This window comes from Pituophis catenifer, unplaced genomic scaffold (assembly GCF_029215685.1).
Source record: "Pituophis catenifer annectens isolate HBS135680 unplaced genomic scaffold, rPitCat1.0.hap2 SCAF_12, whole genome shotgun sequence".
NCBI lineage: Eukaryota > Metazoa > Chordata > Lepidosauria > Squamata > Colubridae > Pituophis > Pituophis catenifer.
In genome coordinates this window covers 22,826,765-22,854,429 of record NW_027256892.1, presented here as the reverse complement: position 1 = coordinate 22,854,429, position 27,665 = coordinate 22,826,765, and the positions used below count along the sequence as shown (strand labels likewise).

General features: G+C 44.5%; 1 protein-coding gene across 1 annotated transcript in view; it reads left to right on the top strand.

Annotated features, from left to right (window-relative positions):
* Positions 1-25,444, top strand: part of UBASH3B (ubiquitin associated and SH3 domain containing B) — a 69,435-nt gene extending 43,991 nt beyond the window's left edge. Inside the window, exons 2-14 of the mRNA XM_070952379.1 lie at positions 9,823-9,876; positions 11,478-11,664; positions 11,757-11,955; positions 12,491-12,660; positions 14,338-14,546; positions 15,648-15,783; positions 15,899-16,019; positions 17,452-17,574; positions 19,778-19,870; positions 20,969-21,113; positions 21,575-21,681; positions 23,251-23,360; positions 25,307-25,444. Coding sequence (XP_070808480.1) covers positions 9,823-9,876; positions 11,478-11,664; positions 11,757-11,955; positions 12,491-12,660; positions 14,338-14,546; positions 15,648-15,783; positions 15,899-16,019; positions 17,452-17,574; positions 19,778-19,870; positions 20,969-21,113; positions 21,575-21,681; positions 23,251-23,360; positions 25,307-25,444 — 1,792 coding nt within the window. The remainder of the gene's footprint in view (positions 1-9,822; positions 9,877-11,477; positions 11,665-11,756; positions 11,956-12,490; positions 12,661-14,337; positions 14,547-15,647; positions 15,784-15,898; positions 16,020-17,451; positions 17,575-19,777; positions 19,871-20,968; positions 21,114-21,574; positions 21,682-23,250; positions 23,361-25,306) is intronic.
* Positions 25,445-27,665: the final 2,221 nt, after the last annotated feature.

Here is a 27,665-nt window from a genome sequence, read left to right as displayed (position 1 = left end):
TCATTTTTTTTTTTTTTGTTCCAAATCGTTCGTGGCCTTTTAATCTGAAATCTGTTAATCTGCATTCTGTGCTGTCACCGCCCTATAATCTGCATTTTGCAAATCGTTAGTAATCTGTCAGGTCGTTTTGTGTGTGTGTGTGTGTGTGTGTGTTTTTCCTGGCTTGTTATGTTTCATTTTCTTTTGCTTTTTAAGAAAAGTACAAACAGACATGAGTTTTATTTTTATTTTTCCTTCTAAGCCATAAAATGCCAATCTGAAGGAAATTGGCTAGGATCCTGGGCTCATTGTCACAAGTAAACAGATTCCTTAACAACACAATTCATCGAAATGTGAAGACAGGCTGCGAAGATGTGGTTGTGGTTTTGTGAAACTTCCAGAAATCGAGCTATGCACAAGTTCTACATTTCTCCACTCGGCCTCTTCCTGGCTTGACCCGTGGCTCAGAAGAAGCTTGGGGTAGAGAAGCCACTTTGATTCCAGTCTTTTTTTGGGGGGGGGTTGACAAGTTTTATTAGTCCTCCCCCCCAATACCACCCACATATTTTTTTTTATAATTTTTATTAAACAGTTTTTAAAAAACAAACAAAACAAACAAACAAAAACAGATATTTACGTCTTCTTCTTTTCAACCTCTTCGCATCAGTAATCCATATTTATACATTTTCTTTTTCTTATCTTAATATATCTTTTATACATATCTTTCTAGTATATCATATATATACCGCTATAATATGTTCTCTCAATCTAAATATTTTATTTATATATAACATAGAGTATTGACCGTATCATATCATATCATATATACAATTCATCATATCCAAATGTGTTTTACTTAGTTACAGTTTCTGCCAAAGTGTTCTTTTTCCATATTTGTTAATCAAATCTTAATTTTTCTATTCTTATTTCTATAAACAGTATCTTGTTTCACCCTCAAGTTCTATTTTTTTCCATTCTTAATCATATACATTCTCCTTTAATTTTTTTTTATTATTATTAATTCATTCTTTATCTTAATATATTTAAACGTGTTCGGGGATGCCTTTCTTCCATTTCATCTTTTTTTGTTTTACAGCAATCTTTCTTCTCTTTCTCTTCCTCTCCCTCCCTTCTTTTATCCTTCCTCCCTTCTTCTTCCCTCCTTTCCTGTTCCTTCTCTACTTCCCCTTCCTTTCTCGGTGCGAACCAGGAGCAACCCACCACTGGTGTGTGGGTCGCGTGCATGCATGGGGGGACGTGCACGTATGTGTGGGGGGCACTTGCATTGCATTTTGGGGGTTCGGACATGCACATGTGCATTTGCACACACGTGCTTTGGGTACTCGGCACCAAAAAGGTTAACCATCACTTGTCTAGACTCTTCTTAAAAATCTCTAGTGATGGAGCACCCAAGGTTAATTGTCCTCACTGTTAATTCTCCTTAATTTCAGATTTCTTCTCTCTTTGATTAGTTTCCAAACATTGTTTCTTGTCCTGTTCTCTGGTGCTTTGGAGAAAAATTTGAAACCCCCCCCCCTTTCCTCTTCTTTGTGGCAGCCCCTCAAATACTGGAATAATACCGCCCTTAATTCATCTTTTCTTTTGACTCGCCAAACCCAAATCCTGCAGCTGTTCTTCCTATGGTTTAGCCTCCAGGCCTTTGATCATCTTAGTTGCTCTTCTCTGAACTTTTTTCAAAGTCTTGTTCTGTCCTCAACCCCACGCACACACACCAACAGACGTTCAGGAGTTAAAGACCAAACCAGCCGGCAAAACCCTTTTCCTTATGATAACGGAACTTGGCAACAACCTAGTGGCTGCCTGCCAAGAATTTATTATTTACAAAGAGGAGAGATAACTTCTCCCCGCTTCTGATACATCAAAGGAAAGCAGCTCAATAATTACGGAATTAATCAAGTCCAGAGATACTCCAGCAAAGTCTTAAAGCAAAAGTCCGGCACTGCAGAAAGGCGTGGAAGCTTTCAGCTTTGTTCATCACAAGGTTTGACTGGCCACCACGCTCCCTTTTATATCCTGTGGGGTGTGGTCCAGTGACTCAGCCTAATCTCGGGCACGCCCTTTCTTCTGTTGCGCGCGCTTATCTCTGCGACGCTGGCGTGGGTCCAGCCAAGACTCATTACCCTCATCACTGTCCATCTGTGGCTGGGTGGACGTGCTTGGCCCTGGCCCTATCTCTATCTCTTGCCCTTCGGCGGACACCGAAGGCATTGCCAGAGAGGAGGGTCCTAGAGAGGGAGGCCTTGCCAACTCCTCTCCTTCACTCTCAGAGTCCTCTCCTGACGATGACACAGGCTCCGGTAATGGAGCCACAAGAAGTCTCAACCTCTTTTTTTGTAGCAATGGTGAACAAAATTGGTTGCAGGATTCCAGGTGAGGGTCTCACTAGGGTTTTATAAAGCAGTACTAATACTTGACATGATCTTGATTCTATGCCTCTGTTTATACAACTCAGGATTGTATTCGCTTCTTTGGCTGCTGCTGCACACGGCTGGCTCATATTGAAGGGATCATCCACTGAGACTCCAAGGTCCCTCTCTCCCAGTTACAATTGTTGGGAGGACAAGCCAAAGAAACTAAACGGGCCTTTGGAGGAAAATCAGCACAAGGGTCTTAAAATAGCCGAAAAGCTTCCTGAACGAATGGGAAGGAGGCCTGTCTTAATTTGGAACTGTGATGTACAAGCGTCTTCCTTCCTTGTTTCTTAGAACTGGATACTTCCTCAAGAGGCCAAACACTTCCCCTTTCTCTCTCTCTCTCTCTCTTCTTACCCAGCTTCATCTTTTCAGTAACATGGATGAGGGACCAGGGGTGAAATCCAGCAGGTTCTGACAGGTTCTGGAGAACCGGCTGCAGAAATTTTGAGTAGTTCGGAGAACCGGCAAATACCACCTCTGGCTGGCCCCAGAGTGGGGTGGGAATGGAGATTTTGCAGTATCCTTCCCGTGGAGTGGGGTGGGAATGGAGATTTTGCTGTATCCTTCCCATGGAGTGGGGTGGGAATGGAGATTTTACAATATACTTCCCCCAGGAGTGGGGAGGGAATGGGGATTTTGCAGTATCCTTCTCTGGGAGTGTGGAGGGAATGGGGATTTTGCGTTATCCTTCCCCCAGGAGTGGGGAGGAAATGGGGATTTTGCAGTATCCTTCCACCATGCCACGCCCACAGAACCAGTAATAAAAAAAATTGAATTCCACCACTGTGAGGAACCCAGTGGATCTGAAAACTGACCCCAACGTCTGGGTATATTTTTATCAATATTCCCTGGTAACCGGTATAAACATTTGCTAAACTGGTTAAAAATAGTCTCAGCAACAGGTTGACAGACAGCCTTTGAAGATAACTTCTTGGTTTTTTTTTATTATTATTAAAGTTTTATTGTAACACAATACGACAATCACATAACATACAACATATAAATATATCCTCTTTTTTAAACAATGTTTCCTCGTGGTCTTTTTTCCATTTTGCATCTTTCCTCTCAAATCTCATATCGCAAGTGCATGCGTGCCCACGAGCAAACCGGTAGTAATGGGTTTTGAAACCTGCTCCTGGTCCTGGGTTTAAAAAGGTAAAGGTAAAGGTTCCCTCGGACATGTGCTAGTCATTCCCAACTCTAGGGGGCAGTGCTCATCTCCGTTTCAAAGCCAAAGAGCCAGCGCTGTCCGAAGATGTCTCCGCGGTCATGTGGCCAGCATGACTAAACGCCAAAGGCGCACGGAACGCTGTTACCTTCCCACTAATGGTGCTCCCTATTTTTCTACTTGCATTTTTTACGTGCTTTCGAACTGCTAGGTTGGCAGAAGCTGGGACAAGTAACGGGAGCTCACTCCATTACGCGGCACTTGGGATTCAAACCGCTGAACTGCCGACCTTTCGATCGACAAGCTCAGCGTCTTAGCCACTGAGCCACCGAGTCCCTTGTCCTGGGGTTATGCAATCACGATTTGTAACTTTCCCAGCAGGTTTCCAACATGCAACTTCAAAGTGGGAGGGGAAAGCCAGACTCACTTAATGACTGCAACCGGGCAACCGATTCCCTTAGCAACCGTGGCAAAAAAAAAAAAAGGTCATAAAATGAGCCCCAGTTCACTTAACAACCCGGATCTGCGCACCTTCTGCCGCGCTGTGAAGACTCTTTTATTACATCAAGCAGGCTTGGCCTAATCTCCTCCCTCTTTTAATATATAAATTTTAAATCTGTTCTTAAATTATTGGGGTGTTTTAATTTGTCTGGGCCAAAAAATGATTTAATTCGATTTTAACTGGTTTTTTAAATTTTTGTATTTATGTATCTTATTGCTTGGCTGTTCACTGCCCTGAGTCCTTCGGGAGTAGGGCGGTATACAAATCAAATAAAACAAATAAAACAAATAAAACAAACAACCATCTGGCTGAGCAATGGGAATATTACAATTGTGCATCCAGGACTAGGTGTCATTCTATCTGGATCTGGTGGTGGGGGCTGTCCCCTTTCCTGTCGAAAGTGAGAGGAAAGATGTCCTATCTCCTTTTGATCTTGCAGAAGACCGCGAGAGAAATTTATTGCCCTCGGATCCACACGACAAGCATTTCCTTTCCTGGGGCCGCTACTCCAGATGGGTTTCTCTTGAACCTCCCTTAACTCATCTGACTCTTATTTGCCCCTCTGCCCCTCCTCCCCCCGTTACCGTATTTCTGGTTTTCAAGTGTGGGGGTGGATGGGGAAGACAGGGTCCCCCCTACATGCCGGGCTGGGGGTTGTGCATTCATTGTGCAGACCTCCTCTTCTCAGGATGCGTGGCTCTGCCTTTGAAGGAGCAATCCCGAGCAAAGGAGCACATGGTAGCCATGTGGTTTGTAACTCTTTGCATTTTGCAATGGTGGGGTGGGTGGGTGGGAGTGGGCAGGACTGCTTCCTGGCTGGGCTAATCAATTGCACGTTTCCACCCCCCCCCTCCTTTGAATTCGGCTTCTGCAGCCTCTCGGCTCCGCTCCGAGCCAAACGTCTGGCGATCTGCACCCTTAGAACATCTCCTTTTCCTTTTTCTAGGCCGCAAAGGTTGGCCGCAGAGAAGCAAAAGAATTAACCACAGACATTTTTCCACCGATCCCAGCCAATGTTTCTCCACTCCGCGCTGTTTTTCTTCTTCTTTTTTCTTTTTCTTCATCCGTTGGTTTCATGTCAAAGAGAGGGCCAGGGAGCAGATGGACAGGAGATTCCCAACTCTTCCCTGGCAGGCCTTCAAGTCCATCAGAGCCAGGTCATGTTACTCAGACTCTAATCCTGACCTTGCTTTTACTCCTCCTCTTCCGTTCTGTTCTGTTTATCATCTTCTTATTCCATGTCCAGCTTAGGCATCGTCATGAGCCACAATCGGAGAGGCTTGCAAACTCACAACTCAACCCAACGTCTCTGGAGATTCTCAGTCATTCAGGTTGTGGTTGTCCCAAAGGTGCTTTTTCAAAAGGCAACTGGACTTTGTGTTTTTTGTTTTGTTTTTTTCTTTGAGAACGTTTTGCTTCTCATCCTGGAAGTTTCTTCAGATCTTCAGAAGGGAAATTCTTCAGTCCTTCAGAATGGAAGAACTGAAGTTCTTCAGGTCTTCAGAATGGAAGAACTGAAGTTCTTCAGTCCTTCACAATGGAAGAACTGAAGTTCTTCAGGTCTTCAGAATGGAGGAACTGAAGATCTTCAGTCCTTCAGAATGGAAGAACTGAAGTTCTTCAGGTCTTCAGAATGGAGGAACTGAAGATCTTCAGTCCTTCAGAATGGAAGAACTGAAGTTCTTCAGGTCTTCAGAATGGGGGAACTGAAGATCTTCAGGTCTTCAGAATGGAAGAACTGAAGTTCTTCAGGTCCTCAGAATGGGGGAACTGAAGTTCTTCAGGTCTTCAGAATGGAAGAACTGAAGTTCTTCAGGTTCTCAGAATGAAAGAACTGAAGTTCTTCAGGTCTTCAGAATTGAAGAACTGAAGATCTTCAGGTCTTTAGAATGGGAGAACTGAAGATCTTCAGTTCTTCTTCAGAACTGAAGGAGCTTCTGGGATGAGAAGTGAAACATTCTCAAAGAAAAAAAAAAGTCCAGTTGCCTTTTAAAAAGGCACTTTTTGGACAACCCGTATCCAACCATTTTCAACTCATAACTTATCTCTGCTGGCCGATGTTATGCTTTGTTTTTTGTTCTGCTTGTTTGCTTTCTTTTCCCTCGACCGTTGAAAGGCTACGGATTTGTTTCTCTGCCACCCTTCCTCTCGAACAAACCCAAAGGGTGAGTTGTGCCAACGGGAAGAGGAAACGTCTTCCCAAATCTTTGGGTCAAAAACGCTTTCGTTCATTTGCACTTCCCCTTCCTCCTTGGCCTCGTGATGTCCCTTTAGTTTCAAGGGTTCTGGAGAGCTCTGCTTGTGCAATCCTTGATGTGCACATCACCCCTCACGCCCCAGCTGTGGTTGTGCCAATTGTTTGTGTGTGACTGCGTCTTACGCAGAGGCAAAAATTCAGCATGCCGTGGCAGAGGTAGTGTTGCAAATTGGCATGTCTTTCTCCTGAAATGAAAACCAAAAAGGACTTGTGGGAAAGGGGCCACGAGGTGACCTTTTTTCAGGAGAATTTGTAAGCTCGTGGCTTTCTGCTGTTGGCTTCCGGCTTCTCTTTTTAGTATCAGACATCAAGCAAAGAGTAGAGTAGAGTTGCAAGGCCACCAACCCAACATTGATGAAAAGGCATGTCAATGCATTCTGCAGCTATCGATCACCTTATTACAGATGTCAAAGAAAACACCTTATCAAAGTGATGATTTAAGAGCTGATGCAATGAGGGGAATGAGTCAGCAGGGACTTTGGCTGTTATCCCTTTAAGAGCCTGTGTAATAAGAGGAGGCCTTGCTAGAGTGTTCATCGGATCATCGAGTTTCTCCTCTGCTGTAATTGCTGTTTGTTTAGATACTGCTTGTAGCACATGTATGTATAGTATTCCTATATTCCTATTGTAGATAAAAACCACTATTTGATACAATCCACTGTTGTCTGTACTTGCTCCTGGGTTGATACAGTGCACACTCTGACACACCTTCACAAAAACACAATGGGTAGTCCTTGACTTATAAGAGTTGATTTAGTTATAAGAAAAACTTATAATCCTTTTTCACCCTTATGACCATTGCAGCATCTGCAAAGTCACGTGATCAAAATTCAGACTCCTATTTATGACGGTCGCACTTTTGTGGACCTCTGACAAGCAGAGTCAATGGGAAGCCGGATTCACTTAACAACCGTGTCACTAACTTATCAACTGCAGTTTTTCACTTAGCAACTAGGGCAAGAAAGCTGGTAAAACAGGGCAAAATTCCCTTAACAAATGTTTCACTTTATTATGCTAAAAAAAATTTTTTTTTGAGCTAGCCACGCCCACCCTGACGACGCCCACCCCAGGCCCCCGAGGTCAAACACAACCCTGATGTGGCCCTCAATGAAATTGAGTTTGAAACCCCTGGCCTAACCCTATCACTCTCTACTTTTTGGTGGAGTGAGCAGTGATGAAATTCATTTTTTTTTACTACCGGTTCTGTGGGTGTGGCTTGGTGGGCGTGGTGTGGCTTGGTGGGCGTGGCAGGGGAAGGATACTGCAAAATCCCCATTCCCACCCCACTCCAGGGGGAAGGATACTGCAAAATCTCCCTTCCCCCCGCCACTCTGGGACCAGCCAGAGGTGCTATTTGCCAGTTCTCCGAACTACTCAAAATTTCCGCTACCAGTTCGCCAGAACCTGTCAGAACCTGCTGGATTTCACCCCGGGAGTGAGTCAACCATTTGGGGGGGGGGATGGACAAGGTGCCCAGCTGGGAAATTGAAAAGGGAGGGTCCTGCTATCAGCATGAGGGAACAACCTTGATTTCCTGACACTTAGAACCATTAATCAGTGGAACGACCTGCCTCCAGAAATTATGGGTGCTGTATCCCTGGGGTTTTTTAAAGAAGAGGCTGGGCATTTATCTGAACTGGTACAGGGTTTCCTACTTGAGCAGGGGGTGGTGGACTAAAAGACCTCCAAGGCCCCTTCCAACTCTGTTATTCTGTTAACCCGTCCTCCCAACTCTGACTCCCATCTCCATCTCCATTGTCTCTGCTTAAATCCAAGCCAGGAAGATCTTTAGCGGACATGAATCTTTAATGGAAAGGCTGCTCAGAGCCGTTGACGAGAAGTCACATGCTAGAATATGTCAGGGGTGCTTTATTATGAATCAGGAGATGAGGAGGAGACAAACCAGGAAGACGGAAACTTTGGTGGAAACTAGGATGGGTTAGGAGTCTCTCTCTGGGTCTTGACATTGTAGGAGGGGAGTTATATTTATTTTATATTCCATACTTCTTAGCTGTCTTATCTCCATTGGAGAAGATCTCTGGGTAGCGTAGAATCTAATACATAAAATTAAACATTAACAATTTGGATTAAGAAGGAGGAATCTTTGGTGTTCTTTGAGTTGGATTGTTGATTGATTGGGGTTTTTTTTCCCCTCCCAGATGTTTCCACACATTGGCATCCTTCAGTCTCAAGAGACTATGGTATCGTGCTCTGGAAAGAGGTCCTAAAACAGCATCTAGTGTGACTAAAAAGGCCAATTCAAGAGTGGCCATCCCTTCCACACTAAGGGCAGATACATTCTGCCCCCAGATTTCGCTGGTTCCGGGACGGCCTCTTTGCCTCAGCCTGCCGAACAAGTGTCTCTTCAAATTGGAGAAGGCCATGTTTCCTTACCAAACTAGATAAAATCCTCAGTTTTTCTTATAACTTAGAAGAGTCCTTCTAAACCGTTACACTGATAGCGTTACCTAATTGGGTCATGAAACGCTCATAAGAAAACAACCTATTTCAGAGAGCACCCAAGGACCCCACAGTTCGATCCAGAGCTTCAATCATTCCCTTCCTGTCAGAAGGAAATCTATGGAGCACACACTGCACACTCACAAACTCACAAAATGTAAAACACAAGGTACTTCCGTTATTTATTTAAGGACCCGGTGGTTTGATTTTTCATTCTTTGAAAATAAAATTAAAAAAAATATCCCATCTCCATGGAGACTCCGAAGTCTCATCTCTCTTTGGTGATTCTCCCTCCCTCCCTCAGCAAAGAGGAATTACCCCAGGGAAAGATGGATAGAGTATTCAAAAGAAAACCAGCAGTCGGCTTCCAATATTCTTACAACCGGTTCGCTGCGTGCCTCATTCGTGTGCCTTCTGCTCATGCGCCCGGCCTCAAAAATGTGCCTAAATAAGACAACATACAGCTGGAGTGGATGGTTGGGCCCACCTGCTATTTCCGCTACCGGTTCGCACGAACTGGTACGAACCGGCTGAATACCGCCTCTGAAGAAAACCCTCCATTTTTAATGGATAAAAGCATCCACTTGGATTCAGATGGACAATCCAATATCTTTTTTTTTTTTTTTTTTTTTGGCAAGGAAGAAGGGCAGTACAGAGGAATGCCTGTCGCAGCAAAGTTTTCCCTAGCCTTTTCCCCCTTTTCTTTAAATAAAGAAAAGAAGGATGTCGTAGGATTCAATCTGGGTCGGTCAGTGGGATGAGAGGTTTAATCTTCCGAGCTTCTGGCCTCGTGCTGGAGCCCTATCCTCAGGGAACTTCTCTCTCACCAGAACTTCTCTTTCACACATTCTGGTGAGAAATAACACTAAATCTCTGGTCCCAGTGACATTATCCAGGGACACTTATACTGTATTTCCCTTCATTCTTGACAGAAGGATGTGTTTCTTGACTGCCATCTAGTGTTCTGACCGGAACTCACAACTCATCTCTCTCTCTCTCTCCCTCTTTTGTTTTTCTGCAGGCAGAAAGCATTGGCATCCACGGGAGGTCGAAGTGTGCAAGCAGCTTGTGACTGGTGCGTATGAATTTACGTATTATGGAATCTGTAACCCTGCCAGTATGATGGGAAATAAAATTTTTCCCCTTGCCCCTGGAAGAACTGGGAATTAAATTGGTGGCTTTATCTGTAGGCAGACATGATCTTCTGGCATTGATCTGTAGCTACATTCAAAGTGATGATCTCTCGGGCATCTCACAGATGAAAAATAGGAGCAGGTTTTATAACTTTCCCCAGCACTGGAACACCATTTGCTGCCCAATTCGCATCGGCTACTTGCATTAAAAAGGTAAAGGTAAAGGTTCCCCTCAAAACAAAAACGAGAACAAGAAAAAGAGAATAAAAAATGCAATGGCAGGGATGATAGGCACGTTAGTGTGCTTATGCATGCCCCCTCTACTGACCACTTAAGTTTAAGTTTAAATTTAATGCGATTTATATGCCGTCCTATCTCCAATGGACTCGGGGCGGCTCACAACAATAAAATGCACAATTGCACATTAAAATTGAGGAGCCTGAGTGGCGTAGGAGGCTAATGCCTCCTACTAAGGCAGCATTTAACATCCAGCTGCCTGCAATTGCTGCGAGTTCAATTCTCACCAGGCTCAAGGTCGACTCAGCCTTCCATCCTTTCTAAGGTGGGTAAAATGAGGACCCGGTTTGTGCGGGCAATAAGCTGACTGTATAAAATATACAAAAGTATGAAGGCTATTGCTTAACACATTGTAAGCTGCCCTGAGTCTCCAGAAAAGGGCGGCATATAAATCGAACCAATAAATAAATAAATAAAACATTACTACGTACAATTTTGTATGCAATACCTAGGACTGACTGCAAGCGATGCAGTTCTAAGTTATCCAAACTGAAAATTTACAGCCTCATAGCGTAACGCTCTCTACATGGGGCTACCCTTGAAAAGCACCCGGAGGCTCCAACTGGTCCAGAATGTAGCTGCGCAGGTGATTATGGGCGTAGCTCGTTGCGCCAATGTAACACCTCTCCTACGCGAGCTGCACTGGCTCCCAGTGGTCTTCCAGGTGTGATTCAAGATGTTAGTTATCACCTTTAAAGCGCTCCATGGCTTAGGACCTGGGTACCTACGAGACCGTCTTTTGCCACCAATAGCCTCCCACCGACCAGTTCGTTCTCACAGGGAGGGACTCCTCAGGGTACTGTCAGTTAAATTATGCCAACTGGCAACTCCCAGGGGGAGGGCCTTCTCTGTGAGGGCTCCAACCCTTTGGAATGAACTGCCCCCTGAGATACGAAATATCTCTGATCTCCGTGCTTTCCGCCGTGCCCTCAAGACCCTGATGTTCCAACAGGTGGGGCTAAACATATGAACATGTGAATGTTTTTAAAATGTTATGTAATTTTAGGTTCTATTTAATTGGGTCAAACTATGTTATAATAATAATTTTAATTAGCAATTTTATGATGTTTGTGTATCTATATTTTTCTTGACTGTACACCGCCTTGAGTCCTATGGGAGAAAGGCGGTATAGAAATATAATAAATAATAATAAAATAATAATAATAAGGAATTCTATTGTCTATTCAACTGGATTTGTTCCATGGACCTGAAAGGACCGTCCCATCCTCTCTGTTCTTCGTTACAGGCTCTTTTCCCATGTCTGTGACCCCTTCCTCGATGACCCTCTTCCTCGGGAATACGTCCTCTACCTACGTCCCACTGGCCCGTTAGCGCGGAAGCTGACCGACTTCTGGCAGCAGTCGAAACAGTTGTGTGGGAAAAACAAAGCCCACAATATCTTTCCCCACATCACACTCTGCCAATTCTTTATGGTGAGTCTGGACCGGAGCACCCAGAGTTCCTCCTTGAATTGGCAATGCGACTTTGAGGTCTGCGTCTCACCTTCTTGTGGGATGTCTTGCAGTGTGAAGACAGCAAGGTGGACGCTCTCTGTGAAGCCCTGCAGGCTACTGTGACCCGGTGGAGGTGCAAATTCCCTCTTCCTTTGCCTCTGGAACTCTATACCTCATCCAACTTCATCGGTCTCTTCGTTAAGGAGGACTACGCGGAGATCCTGAAGAAATTCGGGGCGGACTTCGCGGTGGAAGCCACCGCTAAAGCGGGTGAGCAGGGAGCGGAATAATAGAACAGTCTGTGGTCTGTGCTGGTCAGGGATAGTATTCACTTACTGTTATGCCCCAGCTACGGATCCCAAAGAACACAGCACTCACAAAGTTTGTACAAAACTTAATTTAGTAAAATAACTCAGTCTTTTTCAAAACAAAGGCTGTTAATAAACTTTCTTAACAGCCTACAAGAAACCAAAGATAAAGTAATCACAATCTTACTAAGGTTGGCAGAAAGCCCAGAAGCAATTTGCAGAGAATCCAGACGCGAAGTAGAGTGAACTAAAGTTGTTCCCTACAAATTGCTTCAGTCGGTGTTCCTCCTTAAATAGGCTAAGGAAGTGGCCAATTAGCCCCAAGCCTTACTCTCAAGGAGATCTCCTCCTGAGGAGCCACTCCTGCCTTTTGGCAGCTCTGCGTGCCCGTGCATCAAGAAAAGGCTCCTCCTCTTCATCCTCTTCACTTAAAGGAGCTTCTGGAGGTTTTGAAGGCCGTAGCTGAATCCCGTTGACCACCATTTTCCTTCTTGTAGATGTCCACGTGGAACCCCACAAGAAGCAACTCCATGTGACCCTGGCTTACCACTTCCAAGCCAACCACTTGCCCACCCTTGAGAAGTTGGCTCAGAGCATTGATGTCAAGCTGGGCTGTGACTGGGTAGCTGCCATCTTCTCCCGTGACATTAGATTTGCCAATCATGAGGTAAATTGGACTTGAAGAAACTTCTTGTAAAAACCAGGAAGATGTTCTGAAATGGACTCACTAGGTCCATGGTGCTTCCTTGGCAGTATTATAGAAGTTTGTCACTTATTCTGGGATGGCTTCTTGATTTCTCGGTTGAGTCAAGGGTCTTGACTTCCTAGTTTTGTCAATAGTCCCAGAATTCTGTGCTGGATTCTCAGAATTCAAATACTGCCAAAGGTAGTGAAGTAGGAACAAAAGAGTGGTGCGGTAGCCTAGAGGTGGAGCCCTCGCCTCACAATCAGGAGGCTGTGAGTTCGATCCTAGGTAGAGGCAGATATTTCTCTCTCTGGGCACAATGAGAATATATCTGCTGGACAAAACTCCGGATTGGTGACAGGAAGGGCATCCGGCCATTAAAACACTCCTGCTTGCTCCATTCAGTTGCCCAGACTCCACCCACAAGGGATTATGGGGTCATTAAAAGATGACGATGAAGTGAAGTAGGAACAAAAGATTATGTATTTGGGGGTGGGAATTCCAGAAGCTTTAGCCTTAGAATTTCTCCCTGAGAATCCATGGTTAGGGGAAAAGTAGAATAGAATATAGAATAATAGAATTGGAAGGGAACTTGGAGGTCTTCTGGTTTAACCCTCAGCTCCATCAGGAGACTATTCCATTTCAGACAAATTCAGTCTCTTTGAAAGCTTCCAGTGATGGAGCATTCACAACTTCTGAAGGCAAGGTATTCCACTGGTTGATTGTTCTCACTGTTAGGAAATTTCTCCTTGGTCCTAGGTTGCTTCTCTCCTTAGTTAGTTTCCATCAGGGTGAAATGCTTTCGGTTTGGACCGGATCGCCCGATCCAGTAGCGATGGAGGTGGGTGGTTCGGAGAACTGGTAGCAAAAATTCCTGCCCCCCCCCAATTGCCCAGCTGAGCCGCACAATCATCAGAGCCTTTTTTTCTTTTAAAAGCCTCTGACGATCCAAGCTTGGTAGTACAGTGGTCTAAGGCACCCTGTTATTAAGCTGGTTATTAAGACCAGCTGCCTGCAATTACTGCAGGTTCGAATCTCGACAAGGCTCAAGGTTGACTCAGCCTTCCATCCTTTCTAAGGTAGGTGAAATGAGAACCCAGATTGTGGGGGCAATAAGCTGACTTTGTATAAATATACAAAAGGATGAAAGCTATTGCTTAGCGCATTGTAAGCCGCCCTGAGTCTCCAGAGAAGGGCGGCATATAAATCAAATTTAAAAAAAAAAAAAAAAAAGCTGAGTTGCCTGATCGGGAGACTTTTTTTTCTTTTAAAAGCCTCTGACGATCCAAGCTGAGTTGCCTGATCATCAGAGGCATTTAAAAGAAAAAAAAAAGCCTCTGCCGATCAGGCAACTCAGCTGGGATCGTCAGAGCCTTTTGAAAGCATATTTTTACAACCTCTTCGCCGAAGAGGTTGTAGAAAAAATGGTTTTAAAAGTAAAAAAAAATTGGCCACGCCCACCCAGTCACATTACTCACCCCCCTCCCTCACCAAGCCACACCCACACCCACAGGTAGTAACAAATTTTAGATTTCACCACTGATTTCCATCCATTGTTTCTTAGTTTTAATCCATTGTTCACATCTTTTGAAGGATTGGAAAAAGGAGCCCAAAGCAAGAGATTTGTCGGTCAGTGCTCAATTTCTTCCTCTTTTCCAGACCCTGCAAGTCATCTACCCCTACACCCCACAGAACGATGACGAGCTTGAACTCGTGCCAGGAGATTTCATCTTCATGTCTCCTGTGGAACAAATCACAACTAGCGAAGGCTGGATTTATGGTACTTCTTTTGCCACGGGGTGCTCAGGATTGTTGCCAGAGAATTATATCACCAAAGCCGATGAATGTGGCACGTGGGTTTACCATGGGTGAGTAATTCCATCTTCCATGGTTTCTAGTATTTTCATGGGGAATAACCCTAATCCGGTGCAGAAGGGGTAATAAGAACTTTTCTTGTTGATGTGTGTGTGAAATAGCTGAGTAGACATACCTTATTTTTCGGTGTATAAGACGCACCTTTTTCCCCCCCAAAAGGGGGTGAAAATTTAGGTGCGTCTTATACACCGAATGTAGTCCCGCTCACCCACTGGCCCCCACCCTTTGGCCTCTGCCTCCCAGCAGTTTACCTCCTTGCAGCAAGCAGCAAGAAGAAACAGCTCGTTTCAGCTTCAGCACAGCCTAATTAGTACAAGTTGATTGGATCGGCCTCCCAACTCTCAGCTGTTTTGCTCTCAGCTGTTTTGCTCTCAGCTGTTTTGCGTGGGCCTCTGCTGCTTGCTGCAAGGAGGTAAATTGCTGGGAACAGATTTTTTTTTTCTTGTGCTAATCAAGCTATGCTGAAAACGAAAATGAAAGTAAAGCAGGCTGTTTGCTGTTTGCTGCAACGAGGCAAAATTGCTCAGAGGCAGAGGCAAATTTCTTTTTCTTGTTTTCCTCACCAGAAAAGGTAGGTGCATCTCATAGTCCGGAGTGTCTTATACTCCAAAAAATATGGTACATTGTTAGAAGATCAAGATGAACTTGTGGGTAGAAATATGTTGTTCTGGTCTGTCGGCCGCTGGCCTCTCCAGCAGCCGAATCAGAGGAGGAGGACGAGGCATGGTAGTCAGGGACAGCAGCAAGGCAAACTGAGAGCTCCGGGGGAGAGGAGGGAGTGGAGCTGGCAGAGAGAGAGGGAGAGGGAGAGGGAGAGGGAGAGGGAGAGGGAGAGGGACGGATGGAGGCAGAGCCGGAGCCTGGGCTGTCCATCACATTATTTTTGTCAGCATTTTTGCCCCCAACTATCTGGGTCCTCATTTTACCCACCTCGGAAGGACGGAAGGCTGAGTCAACCTTGAGCCTGGTGAGATTCGAATCATCAAATTGCAGTCAGCCGGTAGTCAGCAGAAGTAGCCTGCAGTACCGCCCTCTGACCACTGCGCCATCACAGCTCTTGTTAGCCATATTTTTGTTTTCTGCATTGGGTCTAGGTCATATTCTATTATGAATGCCACTATTTCCTCGTCTCTCGTGATGTTCGCTGATGGGGTGATGGATCGACGATCCCAGGAGGATCAAGGACCAGGGGAAACAGGGCCTCTCACAATTTTCTGTCAGAGTATGCAGGTAAGTAAAGTTCACACTTCTGAATCTCCCTCTACCTGCCTCCCAGCTTTGATTGCCGGGAGGGGAGAAGCCAAGCCAAGGTAGTTTTTAAGTCCTACTTTTTTCTTGTGGTCAGCCCTTAAGGATCTCCAACACACCTGGGCCCCAGAAAAGATGCCTTTTCGTTTGTCGTCATGGAGAAAGAATGGACGTTGTGTTTGGAAAATACTGGCTCTCGCAATGTTTTGATACCAAAGGTGAGTTTCTCTCCATCCCACTCCATGCTGTACCTGTTCATTCCTCTATGTTTACAGGTAGCTAATTTGGAGTTCAATAATGGGGGTTCACCTGATTTAGAAGAGGAGGGGAAGTAGGTTGGAACAAAAGCAGAGGAGAAATGAGAAGGAAGAGAGTGCTGTGTCCATAGACCTGAAAGGGAGAATGTACGGTGATTTCTGAGATTCGGGAACTTCCTAGACAGACAGACAGATGCCATGGGATCCTCTTGCAGACATTTCATTACCTAATTGGGTAACATCATCAGTGCTGGAAGGGGGTGGGGTTTGCTCTCTGTTTCTATACTGTGAGTTATGCTGTCAATGTTGATGAGATGTTGTTGATGGTTTATTGACCTGTTGTTTCCTTGTTAGCTTGTTTGTTTGAGCTGGTAGTTCCTTGATTGGGTTATGGTTTACTGCTTGGTTGTCTAGGATGGATCGATGGATCGATTGGTAGATGTAGATGATAGATAGATAGATAGATAGATAGATAGATAGATAGATAGATAGATAGATAGATAGATGATGGATGATGGATGGATGGATAGATAGATAGATAGATAGATAGATAGATAGATAGATAGATAGATAGATAGATACATGATAAAGATAGATTAGGAAAGAGAGTACATAGATAGAGATAGATGATGATGAAAACATTGATAATAGATAATAGATAGAGAGATGGATGGATGGATGGATGGATAGATGATAGATAGATAGATAGATAGATAGATAGATAGATAGATAGATAGATACATACATACATAGATGATAGAGATAGATTAGGAAAGAGAGTACATAGAGATAGATGAAGATGAAGACATTGATAATAGATGATAGATAGATGGATGGATGATAGATAGATAGATAGATAGATAGATAGATAGATACATACATACATACATAGATGATAGAGATAGATTAGGAAAGAGAGAGTACATAGAGATAGATGATGATGAAGACATTGATAATAGATGATAGATAGATGGATGGATGGATGGATGGATGGATGGATGGATGAGAGACAGACAGACAGACAGACAGACAGACAGACAGACAGACAGACACACCCCATGGTACCAATCCCAAAATTGCCAGGTCATCCCATTAATGGACAAGAGGTGGCAACACCTGGCCAACCTTGGCTGATCTCAGAAGAAGACCAAGTTTCAAACCAAATTATATTTTGGAAGGAGAGGCCATCAGCCTCCTCAGCTTTGGACCCTGGAGGCCAAGCCCACCACCACTCCATCCCCCAGAACTCGATTGGGGGCAAACCCTTTCTTTAACGGCGCCAAGAAAGCTTCCCAGATGCTACCAAGAGTTGAGCTTGACTTTTATCTTGATGTTAAGTCATTGCGTCCTGGAGGAATCTCCTTATCCGACACTCTTCCGTGTCTCCGAACAGGAAGATACATCCGCACAAATCTGAATATGCCTCACAATTTGCCTCAGCGGAGCGGCGGTTTTAGGGAGTACGAAAAGGATGCCCCCATCACGGTGTTGGGATGCACGCAAGCCCGGCTTGTGGGTGAGTTTGCCTGCTCAGGAGTTGGGGCGGTAAGGGGCATGTTGAAAAGGTGGATCTTTGTCCTCGCAAGCTCTTTGTCTAAAGGAGGGCTGCCAAACGCAAGGCCCACGGGCCAGATTCGGCCTGTGATATGGTCGGATCTGGCCATTGGTGGAATTCAATTTTTTTTACTACCGGTTCTGTGGGCATGGCTTGGTGGGCATGGTGTGACTTGATAGGCATGACAGGGGAAGGATACTGCAAAATCTCCATTCCCTCCCCACTTCTGGGGAGAGGATACTGCAAAATCTCCATTCCCTCCCTACTCCAGGGGGAAGGATACTACAAAATCCCCATTCCCTCCGCACTCCAGGGGAAGGATACTGCAAAATCTCCATTCCCTCCCCACCCCAGGGGAAGGATACTGTAAAATCTCCATTCCCACGCCAATCCAGGGGAAGGATACTGCAAAATCCCCATTCCCTCCCCACTCCTGGGGGAAGGATACTGCAAAATCCCCATTCCCTCCCCACTCCTGGGGGAAGGATACTGCAAAATCCCCATTCCCTCCCCACTCCTGGGGGAAGGATACTGCAAAATCCCCATTCCCTCCCCACTCCTGGGGGAAGGATACTGCAAAATCCCCATTCCCTCCCCACTCCAGGGGAATATACTGCAAAATCTCCATTCCCTCCCCACTCCAGGGGAAGGATACTGCAAAATCCCCATTCCCTCCCCGCTCCTGGGGTAAAGATACTGCAAAATCCCCATTCCCTCCCCACTCTGGGGCCAGCCAGAGATGGTATTTGCTGGTTCTCCGAACTACTCAAAATTTCCAGAACCTGTTGGATAGCACCCCTGGATCTGGCCCGTGGGGCCATCCTGGAAAATGTAAGGGGCCTACTCGTATCCCTTTAGCCCCGTCTACCCAGGGTGAAGAGGAAATATGCCAGGAGTTTAGGGAGTGGCGTCAAGCTGGCCACACCCACCCAGTCGGCCCCCCCCCCTCCCAGCCCTCCCACGATCAACTACAGCCCTGATGCGGCCTTCAATGAAATTGAGTTTGACATCCCTGGTCTAAAGCAGAGGTCCCCAATCCTGGGCCTTTGGAACAGGGCCACACAAGTAGCAGGCGAGCCTGTGCAGGCAGCTCCATTTGCGTGAGTAGCGGGCACTCACGTACACATGCAAAGCTCCATTTGTGCGAGTGCTGCTACTCGCGCAAACAGAGCTGCGCGTGTAAGCACGCACGCCTGCCGCTCACAGGGAACTATTTCCTCTCCCCCCACTCTGCAAAGCCTCCCTTTCCCACGCCTCCCCAGCACCGCCTTGCTTGCCACTGGCCCAGTTTGGCTGCAGCTTCTCCACTGACAACATTTGTGTCAATGACGCCAATTGTGTCACTCGGGTCAACCAATGTCACCGGCGGAATGATCTCCGACCTCTGCCCCTTCCCCAGGAGTCCATAGAAATGAAATTCTGCAATGCCCCACTGCAAGTCTCACATTTTCCAGAGTGACAATGTGATAACACACCACTCAAAATGAACTAAAGCTTTTAAAAAGGAATACATGTTGGATGGGGAAATTGCTTTTTTGCAGCACGACTGCCATCTAGAGGCCGAATGGGGTTACTGCCTTGCAGGTCACAGTTTTAGCTGCTTTTTCTCCCCAAAAATGCAAACATGGGGAAATGATCTGCCCAAATTTGTAAAAACCTACGATAGCTCATGTGATCAATTTGAAATCAGAAATGGCAACGAAGCAAAAATATTCTCTTTGGCCAAACTCAAAAAAAAAAAAAAAATATATGTATATGAAATCTTATTCTGTTCATCGCCCTGAGTCCTTCGGGAGAAGGGCAGTATAGAAATTCAGATAATAATAATAATAATAATAATAATAATAATAATAATAATAATAATAATAATAATAATAATAATAGCTCATTTCCAATGTCTTCTCTATAAAGTCAAGCCAACAGCAACTAGAATACATTACAGTATAAATAATAATACAGGGAGTCCTTGAATTAGGACCGTAATGTGATCCAACTGATTTTTTTTAGGACTTTATTTATTGATTTTATGAAATGCAGGTAGTCCCAGACTTACAGCATTCATTTAGTGACCCAATTTTCCTAGCTTGCAAAAAGCCAGTTTGGCCCTCGGTATCTTGCAAGGCGCAGCTGTGTCCTTCATTTTGAACCCCGTGTCTCCGTACAGGCGAGGCTCTTCTTGAAAGCAACACAGTCATCCACCACATCTACTGTTCTCCGTCGCTGCGCTGTGTGCAGACCGCACATCATATCCTGAAAGGTAAGTCGCTGGGTGGGTTGAGGTGGGTTTCCCTGAGGGACACCCCTGGCCCAGGCCGTCCTAGGGATGAAACGGAGCGCTTGTTCCTACATTTCTGTAAAATTCTGTTTGAGCCCGTCAGAATTGTGATTGACGCGCCACGCAACGTGCAGTTGATAAAAACAGAGAGCCAAGAGGCCAAATTTGTTCATCGGAAAGGAAACACAAACATTTGCAAATGGCATGTATTGTTATTATGAAGCGTTGGTCTCAAATGCTTTTTTTATATTATGCTCCTTCCTTCCTTATTCTTTCTTTCCGCTTCCTTTCTTCCTTCTTTCCATCCTTTCTTTCCTGCTTTCCTTCCCTCTTTCCCTCTTTTCTTTTTCATTCATTTTTTCTTTCTTTCTTTCCTTCCTTCCTTCCCTCTTTTTTTTCCTTTCCTTTCTTTCTTCCCTTTCTTTCCTCCCTCCCTGCCTCTTTCTTTCCATCTTTCTTTCCATCCTTTTTCTCCTTCCTTCCCATTTTCTTTTTCTCTTTTTCTTTTCTTTCTTTCTTTTTCTTTCTTTCTCTTTCCTTCCTTCCCTCTTTTTCTTTCCTCCCTCCCTTTTTCTTTCTTTCTTCCTTTCTTCTTTCCCTCCTTCTTTCTTTCCTTCTTTTTCTTTCTTTCTTTTCTTCCTTCCTTCCCTCTTTTTCTTCCTCCCTCCCTCTCTCCCATTTCTTTCTTTCTTTTTCTCTTCCTTCCTTCCTTTCTTTCTTTTTCTTTCTTTCTTTCCCCTTTCTTTCTTTCTTCCTTCCCTCTTCCTTCCTTCCTTTCTCTTCCTTCCTTCATTTCTTTCTTTCTCTTCCTTCCCTTTCTTTCTTTTTCTTTCTTTCTTTCCTTCCCCTTTCTTCCTTCCTTCCTTCCTTCCTTCCCTTTCTTTCTTTCTTTCTTTCCTTCCTTCCTTCCTTCCTTCCTTCCCCTCCCTCCCTCTTTCTTCTTTCTTTCTTTCTTTCTTTCTTTCTTTCTTTCTTTCTTTCTTTCTTTCTTTCTTTCTTTCTTTCTTCTCTCCTCTCCCTCTCCCTCTCCCTCTCCCTCTCCCTCTCCCTCTCTCTCTCCCCCTCTCTCTCTTTCTATAGGCTTGCAACAAGAAAATAACCTGAAGATTCGAGTTGAGCCAGGGTTGTTTGAATGGACCAAATGGGTGCCAGGGAATTCTCTGCCAGCCTGGATCCCACCCCTGGATTTAGCTGCAGCCAGTTTGAGTGTTGATACAACATACAGGTAAGAGCAACTGTTCCAGGGGTTGGCCATGTCATGTTTAATGAAAAGAAGGACTTATGAAGAAACTAATCAAGGAGAGAACCAACCTACAGTTAGAACAATTACTCAGAGGAAGGACTTGCCTCCAGAAGTTGTAGATGCTCCAACACTGGAGGTTTTCAAGAAGAGATTGGACAACCATTTGTCTGGAATGATATGGAGTGTTCTGCTCGAGCAGGGGGTTGGACTATATGACCTCCAAGGTCCCTTCCAATGCCATTATTTTCTTATTTGTTTGTATTTATTTATTTCGATTGATTCATCTCACAAACCCAATTCTGGGAGGTTAAAGGAGTGCCAAGTAATAAGAAAAAAAAACAAAAGCAGAAAGACAAGAACAGAGAATGGTAGCTGAGTTTTTTCTTCTGACAATACTTGGATTTTTTGCTTTCTTCTTCTTCTTCTTTTTTTAACGTCCACAGACCTCATTTTGCCGTGAACAAATTAGGAATTTCTGAATCGTATGAAACCTACATCAGCAGAAGTTTCCAGGTCACCAAGGAAATTCTAAGTGAATGCAAAGCTAAAGGCAAGTATAATTGCACCCTGAGGAAGAGAAGAACAGTAAGATTAGATTAAGAGATACAGGCAGTCCTTGACTTACAATGGTTCGTTTAGTGACGATTTAAAATGGCACTGAAAGAAGTGACTTACAACCGTTTTTCATACTTCCAACCGTTGTAGCATCCCCACAGTAACACGATCAAAATTCAGATGCTTGACAACGGATTTCTATCTATGACGGTCGCAGTGTCCCAGGGTCATGTGATTCCCTTTTACGACCTTCTGACCAGCAAAGTCAATGGGGAAGCCGGATTCACTTAACAACCATAATTACTAACTTAACAAGTGCAGTGATTCGCTTAACAAAGGTGGCAAGAAAAGGCGTAAAATGGAGCAAAGCAAATGTCTTCGCTTAGCAGCAGAAATTTTGGGCTCAGTTGTGGTCGTAAGTCAGGGACTACCTGTGTATGTAACACTGCCACTCTAGATTACGGTAGGATAGGATTGTGAAGACAAGGCAGAAAAGAAAACCATTGTCCTGCTTTACGATGGGAAACTCATGAACATTGTAAATAGGCTTTCTCTCTTTAAAAAAAAAAGTTGCAAACAGCAAACCTCTCTATTCTGTTATGTACAAAGTTAGGAAAAAAAAATAAGAAGTCCCATCCCATGTAAAGAGATGCTCTTGGGAAAAGATGGCACGAGAATTTATTGTTGCTTAATCTCCTCCCATTGACTGTGTGGACCTTGATTTAAACTAATTTAATTTTGGCCAAAATAATTAATCCAACTAATGACTAGGTAGCTTTTTTCTTCCCCATTTCAAATGTCTCGAACCTTACCTCTACATTGAGTTGAGTGGGTTGGGTTGGGTTGAGTTAGGTTGCCTTGCATTGGGATTGGATTGTGTTGGGTTGGGTTGCATTGTGTTGGGTTGGGTTGAGTTGGGTTGAGTTGTATTGTGTTGGGTTGGGTTGGGTTGGGTTGAGTTGCATTGGGTTGGGTTGGGTTGGGTTGGGTTGCATTGGGTTGGCTTGGGTTGGCTTGCAATGCATTGGAAATGCATCTTATGGAAATGGTTATGTTGAATAAAGGAAGAAGAGGAAGGAAATTCTACCAGAGATTGTGGGAAAGCAAGATAGGAAGAAATTGATTATAAGTAGACAAAAAACTGGTGTCTGTGTGTAGTGAGTTGCATTGTGGTGAGTTGGGTTGAGTTGAGTTGGGTTGGGTTGGATTGAGTTGCATTGTGTTGGCTTGGCTTGGCTTGCAATGCATTGGGTTGGAAAAGCACCTTATGGAAATGGTTACGTTGAATAAAGGAAGGAGATTCCACCCAAGATTGTGGGAAAGCAGGATAGGAAGAAATTGATTATAAGTAAAAACAACAACAACAACGGTATTTCTGTATAGCAGTTCTCTACTTTCTCAACTTCTCACTATCTTCAGCTCAAAAGGACAGCCTCTTGGAGCTGCTTTGGACTGGAAAACCCACCAGCCTCATCAAACCCTCAGAGAGCTCATCCCTGGGAAACTTAAATCCACGTGATTCTGTGTTTATCTGTTGTTGTTTTGTTTTGTTTTTTAACTGCAGGGAATAACATTTTGATTGTTGCACACGCATCCTCCCTGGAGGCCTGTACCTGCCAGCTACAAGGACTGTCACCGCAGAATTCGAAGGATTTTGTCCAGATGGTCCGGAAGGTGATTGACATGCTGACAAGATAAAGCTCTTTAGATGTGGTTTTGTTTGTGCCCAGATGAAAATCTTCTTACGCGACTCCAAAACATGCTTTATTCAGTCAGGCGTGATCCCTAAGCTTATTGTCTGAGTACAAGAACCCCATGAGCAGGGGAGATAGCTTGAAAGGGATTGTCCCCTACCTCATTTAGACAACCAGTTGATGATGCCCATGAAATTGTGCACGTCGATGCACATTTGCAGAGCAATTAATTCTGACTGGGCATGATAGACTTAGCGTTTCGAAAAGGTTATTTCAGCCTCCACTTCTCTTTTGCATTTTCGACACGTGTGTTGTTTCCGTGCCCCTGAAACAAAATTGTAATTGCGTAGAGGAAGTGCATGGCTGTTGTGACCCAGGCCCAAGTAGTTAGTATTAAATACAAACAGTTCGAAAACAAATAGACTTTATTAGAACAGCTGAGAATTAACTCACTCTCGGTGTAGTGCAAACTAAATTAAAGCAAATTCTTCAAAACACCATTCCACAGTTTATCACCGACCTTGGGATAATTAAGCAAACTGCCAAAGGCTTTTCTTGGCAAAAGTTCAGAAGCAGAAGACGCCGACAAGAAATGAATACAGTGAAACAAGAAGCAATTCTCTCAACGTTGTTTTCCGGCAAAGAGGCCAAGAGCCGTTGCTGGTCTGTTTTAAGTCTTATGGGAGGGGCCAATCATCTCTTGGCCCTACTCCCGAGTCGTCCTCTCTGCTTTAGCTGCTCTTGCCTTCTGGCAGCTCTTCGCATGCATGCACTAGGAACAGGCTCCTCCTGTTCCTCTGCCTCTCTACTGTCAGCCTCTGGAGGCTCCGGAGTCCACACATCACTCCCCGATGGCCCTGGCCCCATCTCTGCCTCTGATGCAGAGCCCTCATCCGGGCCTTCCCCAGCCTCCAGGACTGGCCCATGTTCTTCCTCAGCCTCATCGCTGTCCGACTCCGCTGCCAGCTCCGCAGGCTGCTGGCGGACCACAACAATTTTTTTTTAAATTTGATTTATATGCCGCCCTTCTCCGGAGATTCAGGGGGGCTTACAATGTGTTAAGCAATAGCCTTCATACTTTTGTATATTTATACAAAGTCAGCTTATTGCCCCCACAAACTGGGTCCTCAATTTACCCACCTTAGAAAGGATGGAAGGCTGAGTCGACCTTGAGCCTGGTGAGAATTGAACTCGTAGTAATTTCAGGCAGCTGGATGCTAAATGCTGCCTTAGGAGGCATTAGCCTCCTATGCACTCAGGCTCCTGAGCTGAAAGGTGTTTTCCCCCCTCTCTAAACACCGCCTAATGTTATTTGACAAATCATACTGAAATCCAGTTACTGGCCTGCAACTTCTTGGCTAGAATGGAATAAGAATAGAATAGAGCTGGAAGGGACCTTGGAGGTCTTCTAGTCCAGCCCCCTGCTCAAGCAGGAGAACCTAGACTATGTCAGACAAATGACTGTCTCGTCCCTTCTTAAAACATATGAAGAACAGTTGCATACAAACATATGGAGAACAGTTGCAGGAACTGGGTATGTCTAGTTTAATCAAAAGAAGGACTAGGGGAGACATGATAGCAGTGTTCCAATATCTCAGGGGCTGCCCCAAAGAAGAGGGAGTCAAGCTATTCTCCAAAGCAGGACAAGAAGCAATGGATGGAAACTAATCAAGGAGGGAAGCAACTTAGAATTAAGGAGAAATTTCCTGACAGTCAGAACAATTAATCAGTGGAACAACTTGCCTCCAGAAGTTGCAAGTGCTCCAACACTGGAAGTTTTTAAGAAGATGTTGGACAATCATTTGTCTGAAGTGGTGTAGGGTTTCCTGCCTAAGCAGGGGGTTGGACTAGAAGACCTCCAAGGTCCCTTCCAACTTTTATCATTCTGTTAAAACTCTCGCTGATGTTTCTTTTCCTTCCATTCAGATTCCCTACCTGGGCTTCTGCTGTTGTGAAGAGCTTGGAGATACTGGACTTTGGCAACTGACCGATCCACCTATCCTGCCACTCACTCACGGACCAACCGGCGGATTTAACTGGAGAGAAACTCTGCTCCAAGAATAAGGCCAAAAAGCGGGGGGGGGGGAGTCAGAAGGACAGGAAAAAATTGTTTCTTAAAAACTGGAGCACGTCTCTCACCTCCTAGAAAGTTTTTTTTAAAACAAACAAACAAACAAACAAAAAACAGAAAATATTGATGGTGGAGAAAATTACTCCTAGCCCTGGAAATGGCTTTAAAAATAACAGTTAAGCATATCTGCCACCGAATGGCACTTCTAGGGGGTGGGAAAAATTAGCAAATATAGCATCTGCTTGGATTGTGGGAAAATATAACGGTATTCCAATTTATTTTCATTCTTTGTCTCTTCAGTCTCCTGTCCAGCAGATAAGTCTCTCTGATGTAAGCCATTGAGTTTTAATGTATATCTCTATGTATGTATTTATGTATATATATATATAGATAGATAAATATATAATTTCCAGAATTTTTTTAAATTTGGAATTAAGGTCTAAGGAAGGAAAACTTGTTTTCACTGCCTTCTGTATAATTGTTAGCAACAAAGTCGTAAACTGTGGATTTCATTTCATGTTAGGTGCACCATACAATTTTGTAAAATTATTTTTTCTGTGGAAGAAAAAGTTCAGGTCAAAACAGAGAAGGCTGCCTAACGTAACAGTATATCTAATTTTTCTAGTATTGTCAGGACAGGGTTTACGAACTGATATTCGAAATGAACAAAAGGAATCGGAATGCAAAAAAAAAAGGAGAGAGATTTTTATACAGGGAACTCTTGTTTGCACACTAAAGATGTCCAGGTAATCTTTTGATTTACAACCACAAACTGAGCCCAAAAGTTCTGTTACTAAGCGAGACAATCGTTAAGGGAGTTCTGCCCCATTTCATGACCTTTCTTGCCACAATCAAGTGAATCACTGCCCTTGTTCGGTTAGTAACCCGGTTGTTAAATGAATCTGGCTTCCCCGTTGACTTTGCTTGTCAGAAGGTCGCAAAAGGGCATCACGTAACCCCGGGACACTGCGACCGTCATAAATATGAACCAGTTGCCAAGCGTCTGGATTTTGATCACATGAGCATGGGGATGCTGCAATGGTCGAAAAGTATGGAAAATGGTCATTTGTCATTAGTTGCAAAGTCGTGTCTGACCCATCATGACCTCATGGACAATGTTCCTCCAAGACTTCTTGTCCTCTACCATCCCCCGGAGACTATTTAAGATCAAAATGGTCATGTGGTGTTGTGACCCAGGCCCAAGTAGGTATTATCAGATGCAATCAGTTCGAAAACAAACAGACTTTATTAGAACAGCTGAGAATTAACTCATTCTCAGCGTAGTCCAGACTAATTCAAAACAAATTCTTCATAACACAATTCTTCAGCTTTATCACCAACCTTGGTCTACTTTGGCAACCTGCCAAAGGCTTTTCTTGGCAAAAGTTCAGAAGCAGAAGACGCCGACAAGAAATAAATGCAGCAAGACAAGAAACAAATCTATCAACGTTGTTTTCCGACAAAGAGCTCAAGAGCTGTTGATGGTCTTTTAAGCCTTATGGGAGGGGCCAATCATCTCTTGGCCTTACTCCTGAGTCGTCCTTTTTGCTTCACCTGCTCTTGCCTTCTGGCAGCTCTTCTCATATGTGCACTAGGAACAGGCTCCTCCTGTTCCTCTGCCTCTCTGCTGTCAGTCTCTGGAGGCTCCGAAGTCCGCACATCACTCCCCGAGGGCCCTGGTCCCATCTCTGCCTCTGATGTAGAGTCCTCATCTGGGCCTTCCCCAGCCTCCAGGACTGGCCCATGTTCTTCCTCAGCCTCATCACTGTCTGACTCCACTGTGAGCTCCACAGGCTGCTAGCGGACCACAACATATGTCAGGGTTTTTTTTCAGTGCCGTTGCAACTGGGAATGGTGACTGAACAAATGGTTGTAAGTCAGGGACTATCTACGTTATCTCGCCATACTGGAAAAACCTCAAGGGAAACAATTGTCTAGTTAAAGAGACTGGAGAAACTCTGTACTTTATTGGCAATGATGTATTTCAACCACGATCACCACCTCTTGATGTTAACAGTCAACCGTGTTGAACCTACAACTCAAAGATAGACAGATTGGGCGGGCACGTTGAACGTGGGGTTTTGTGGCCCTTCAAGCCATCATCTTCAACCCTCATGAGCCAGCTCTTCCATGCATTTTTTTTTCTTTCTTTTTCATAAATATTGCTCAGAAAAGTCACCGTTAAGTACTCTTTTCATCGACTGGGCTTTTGCC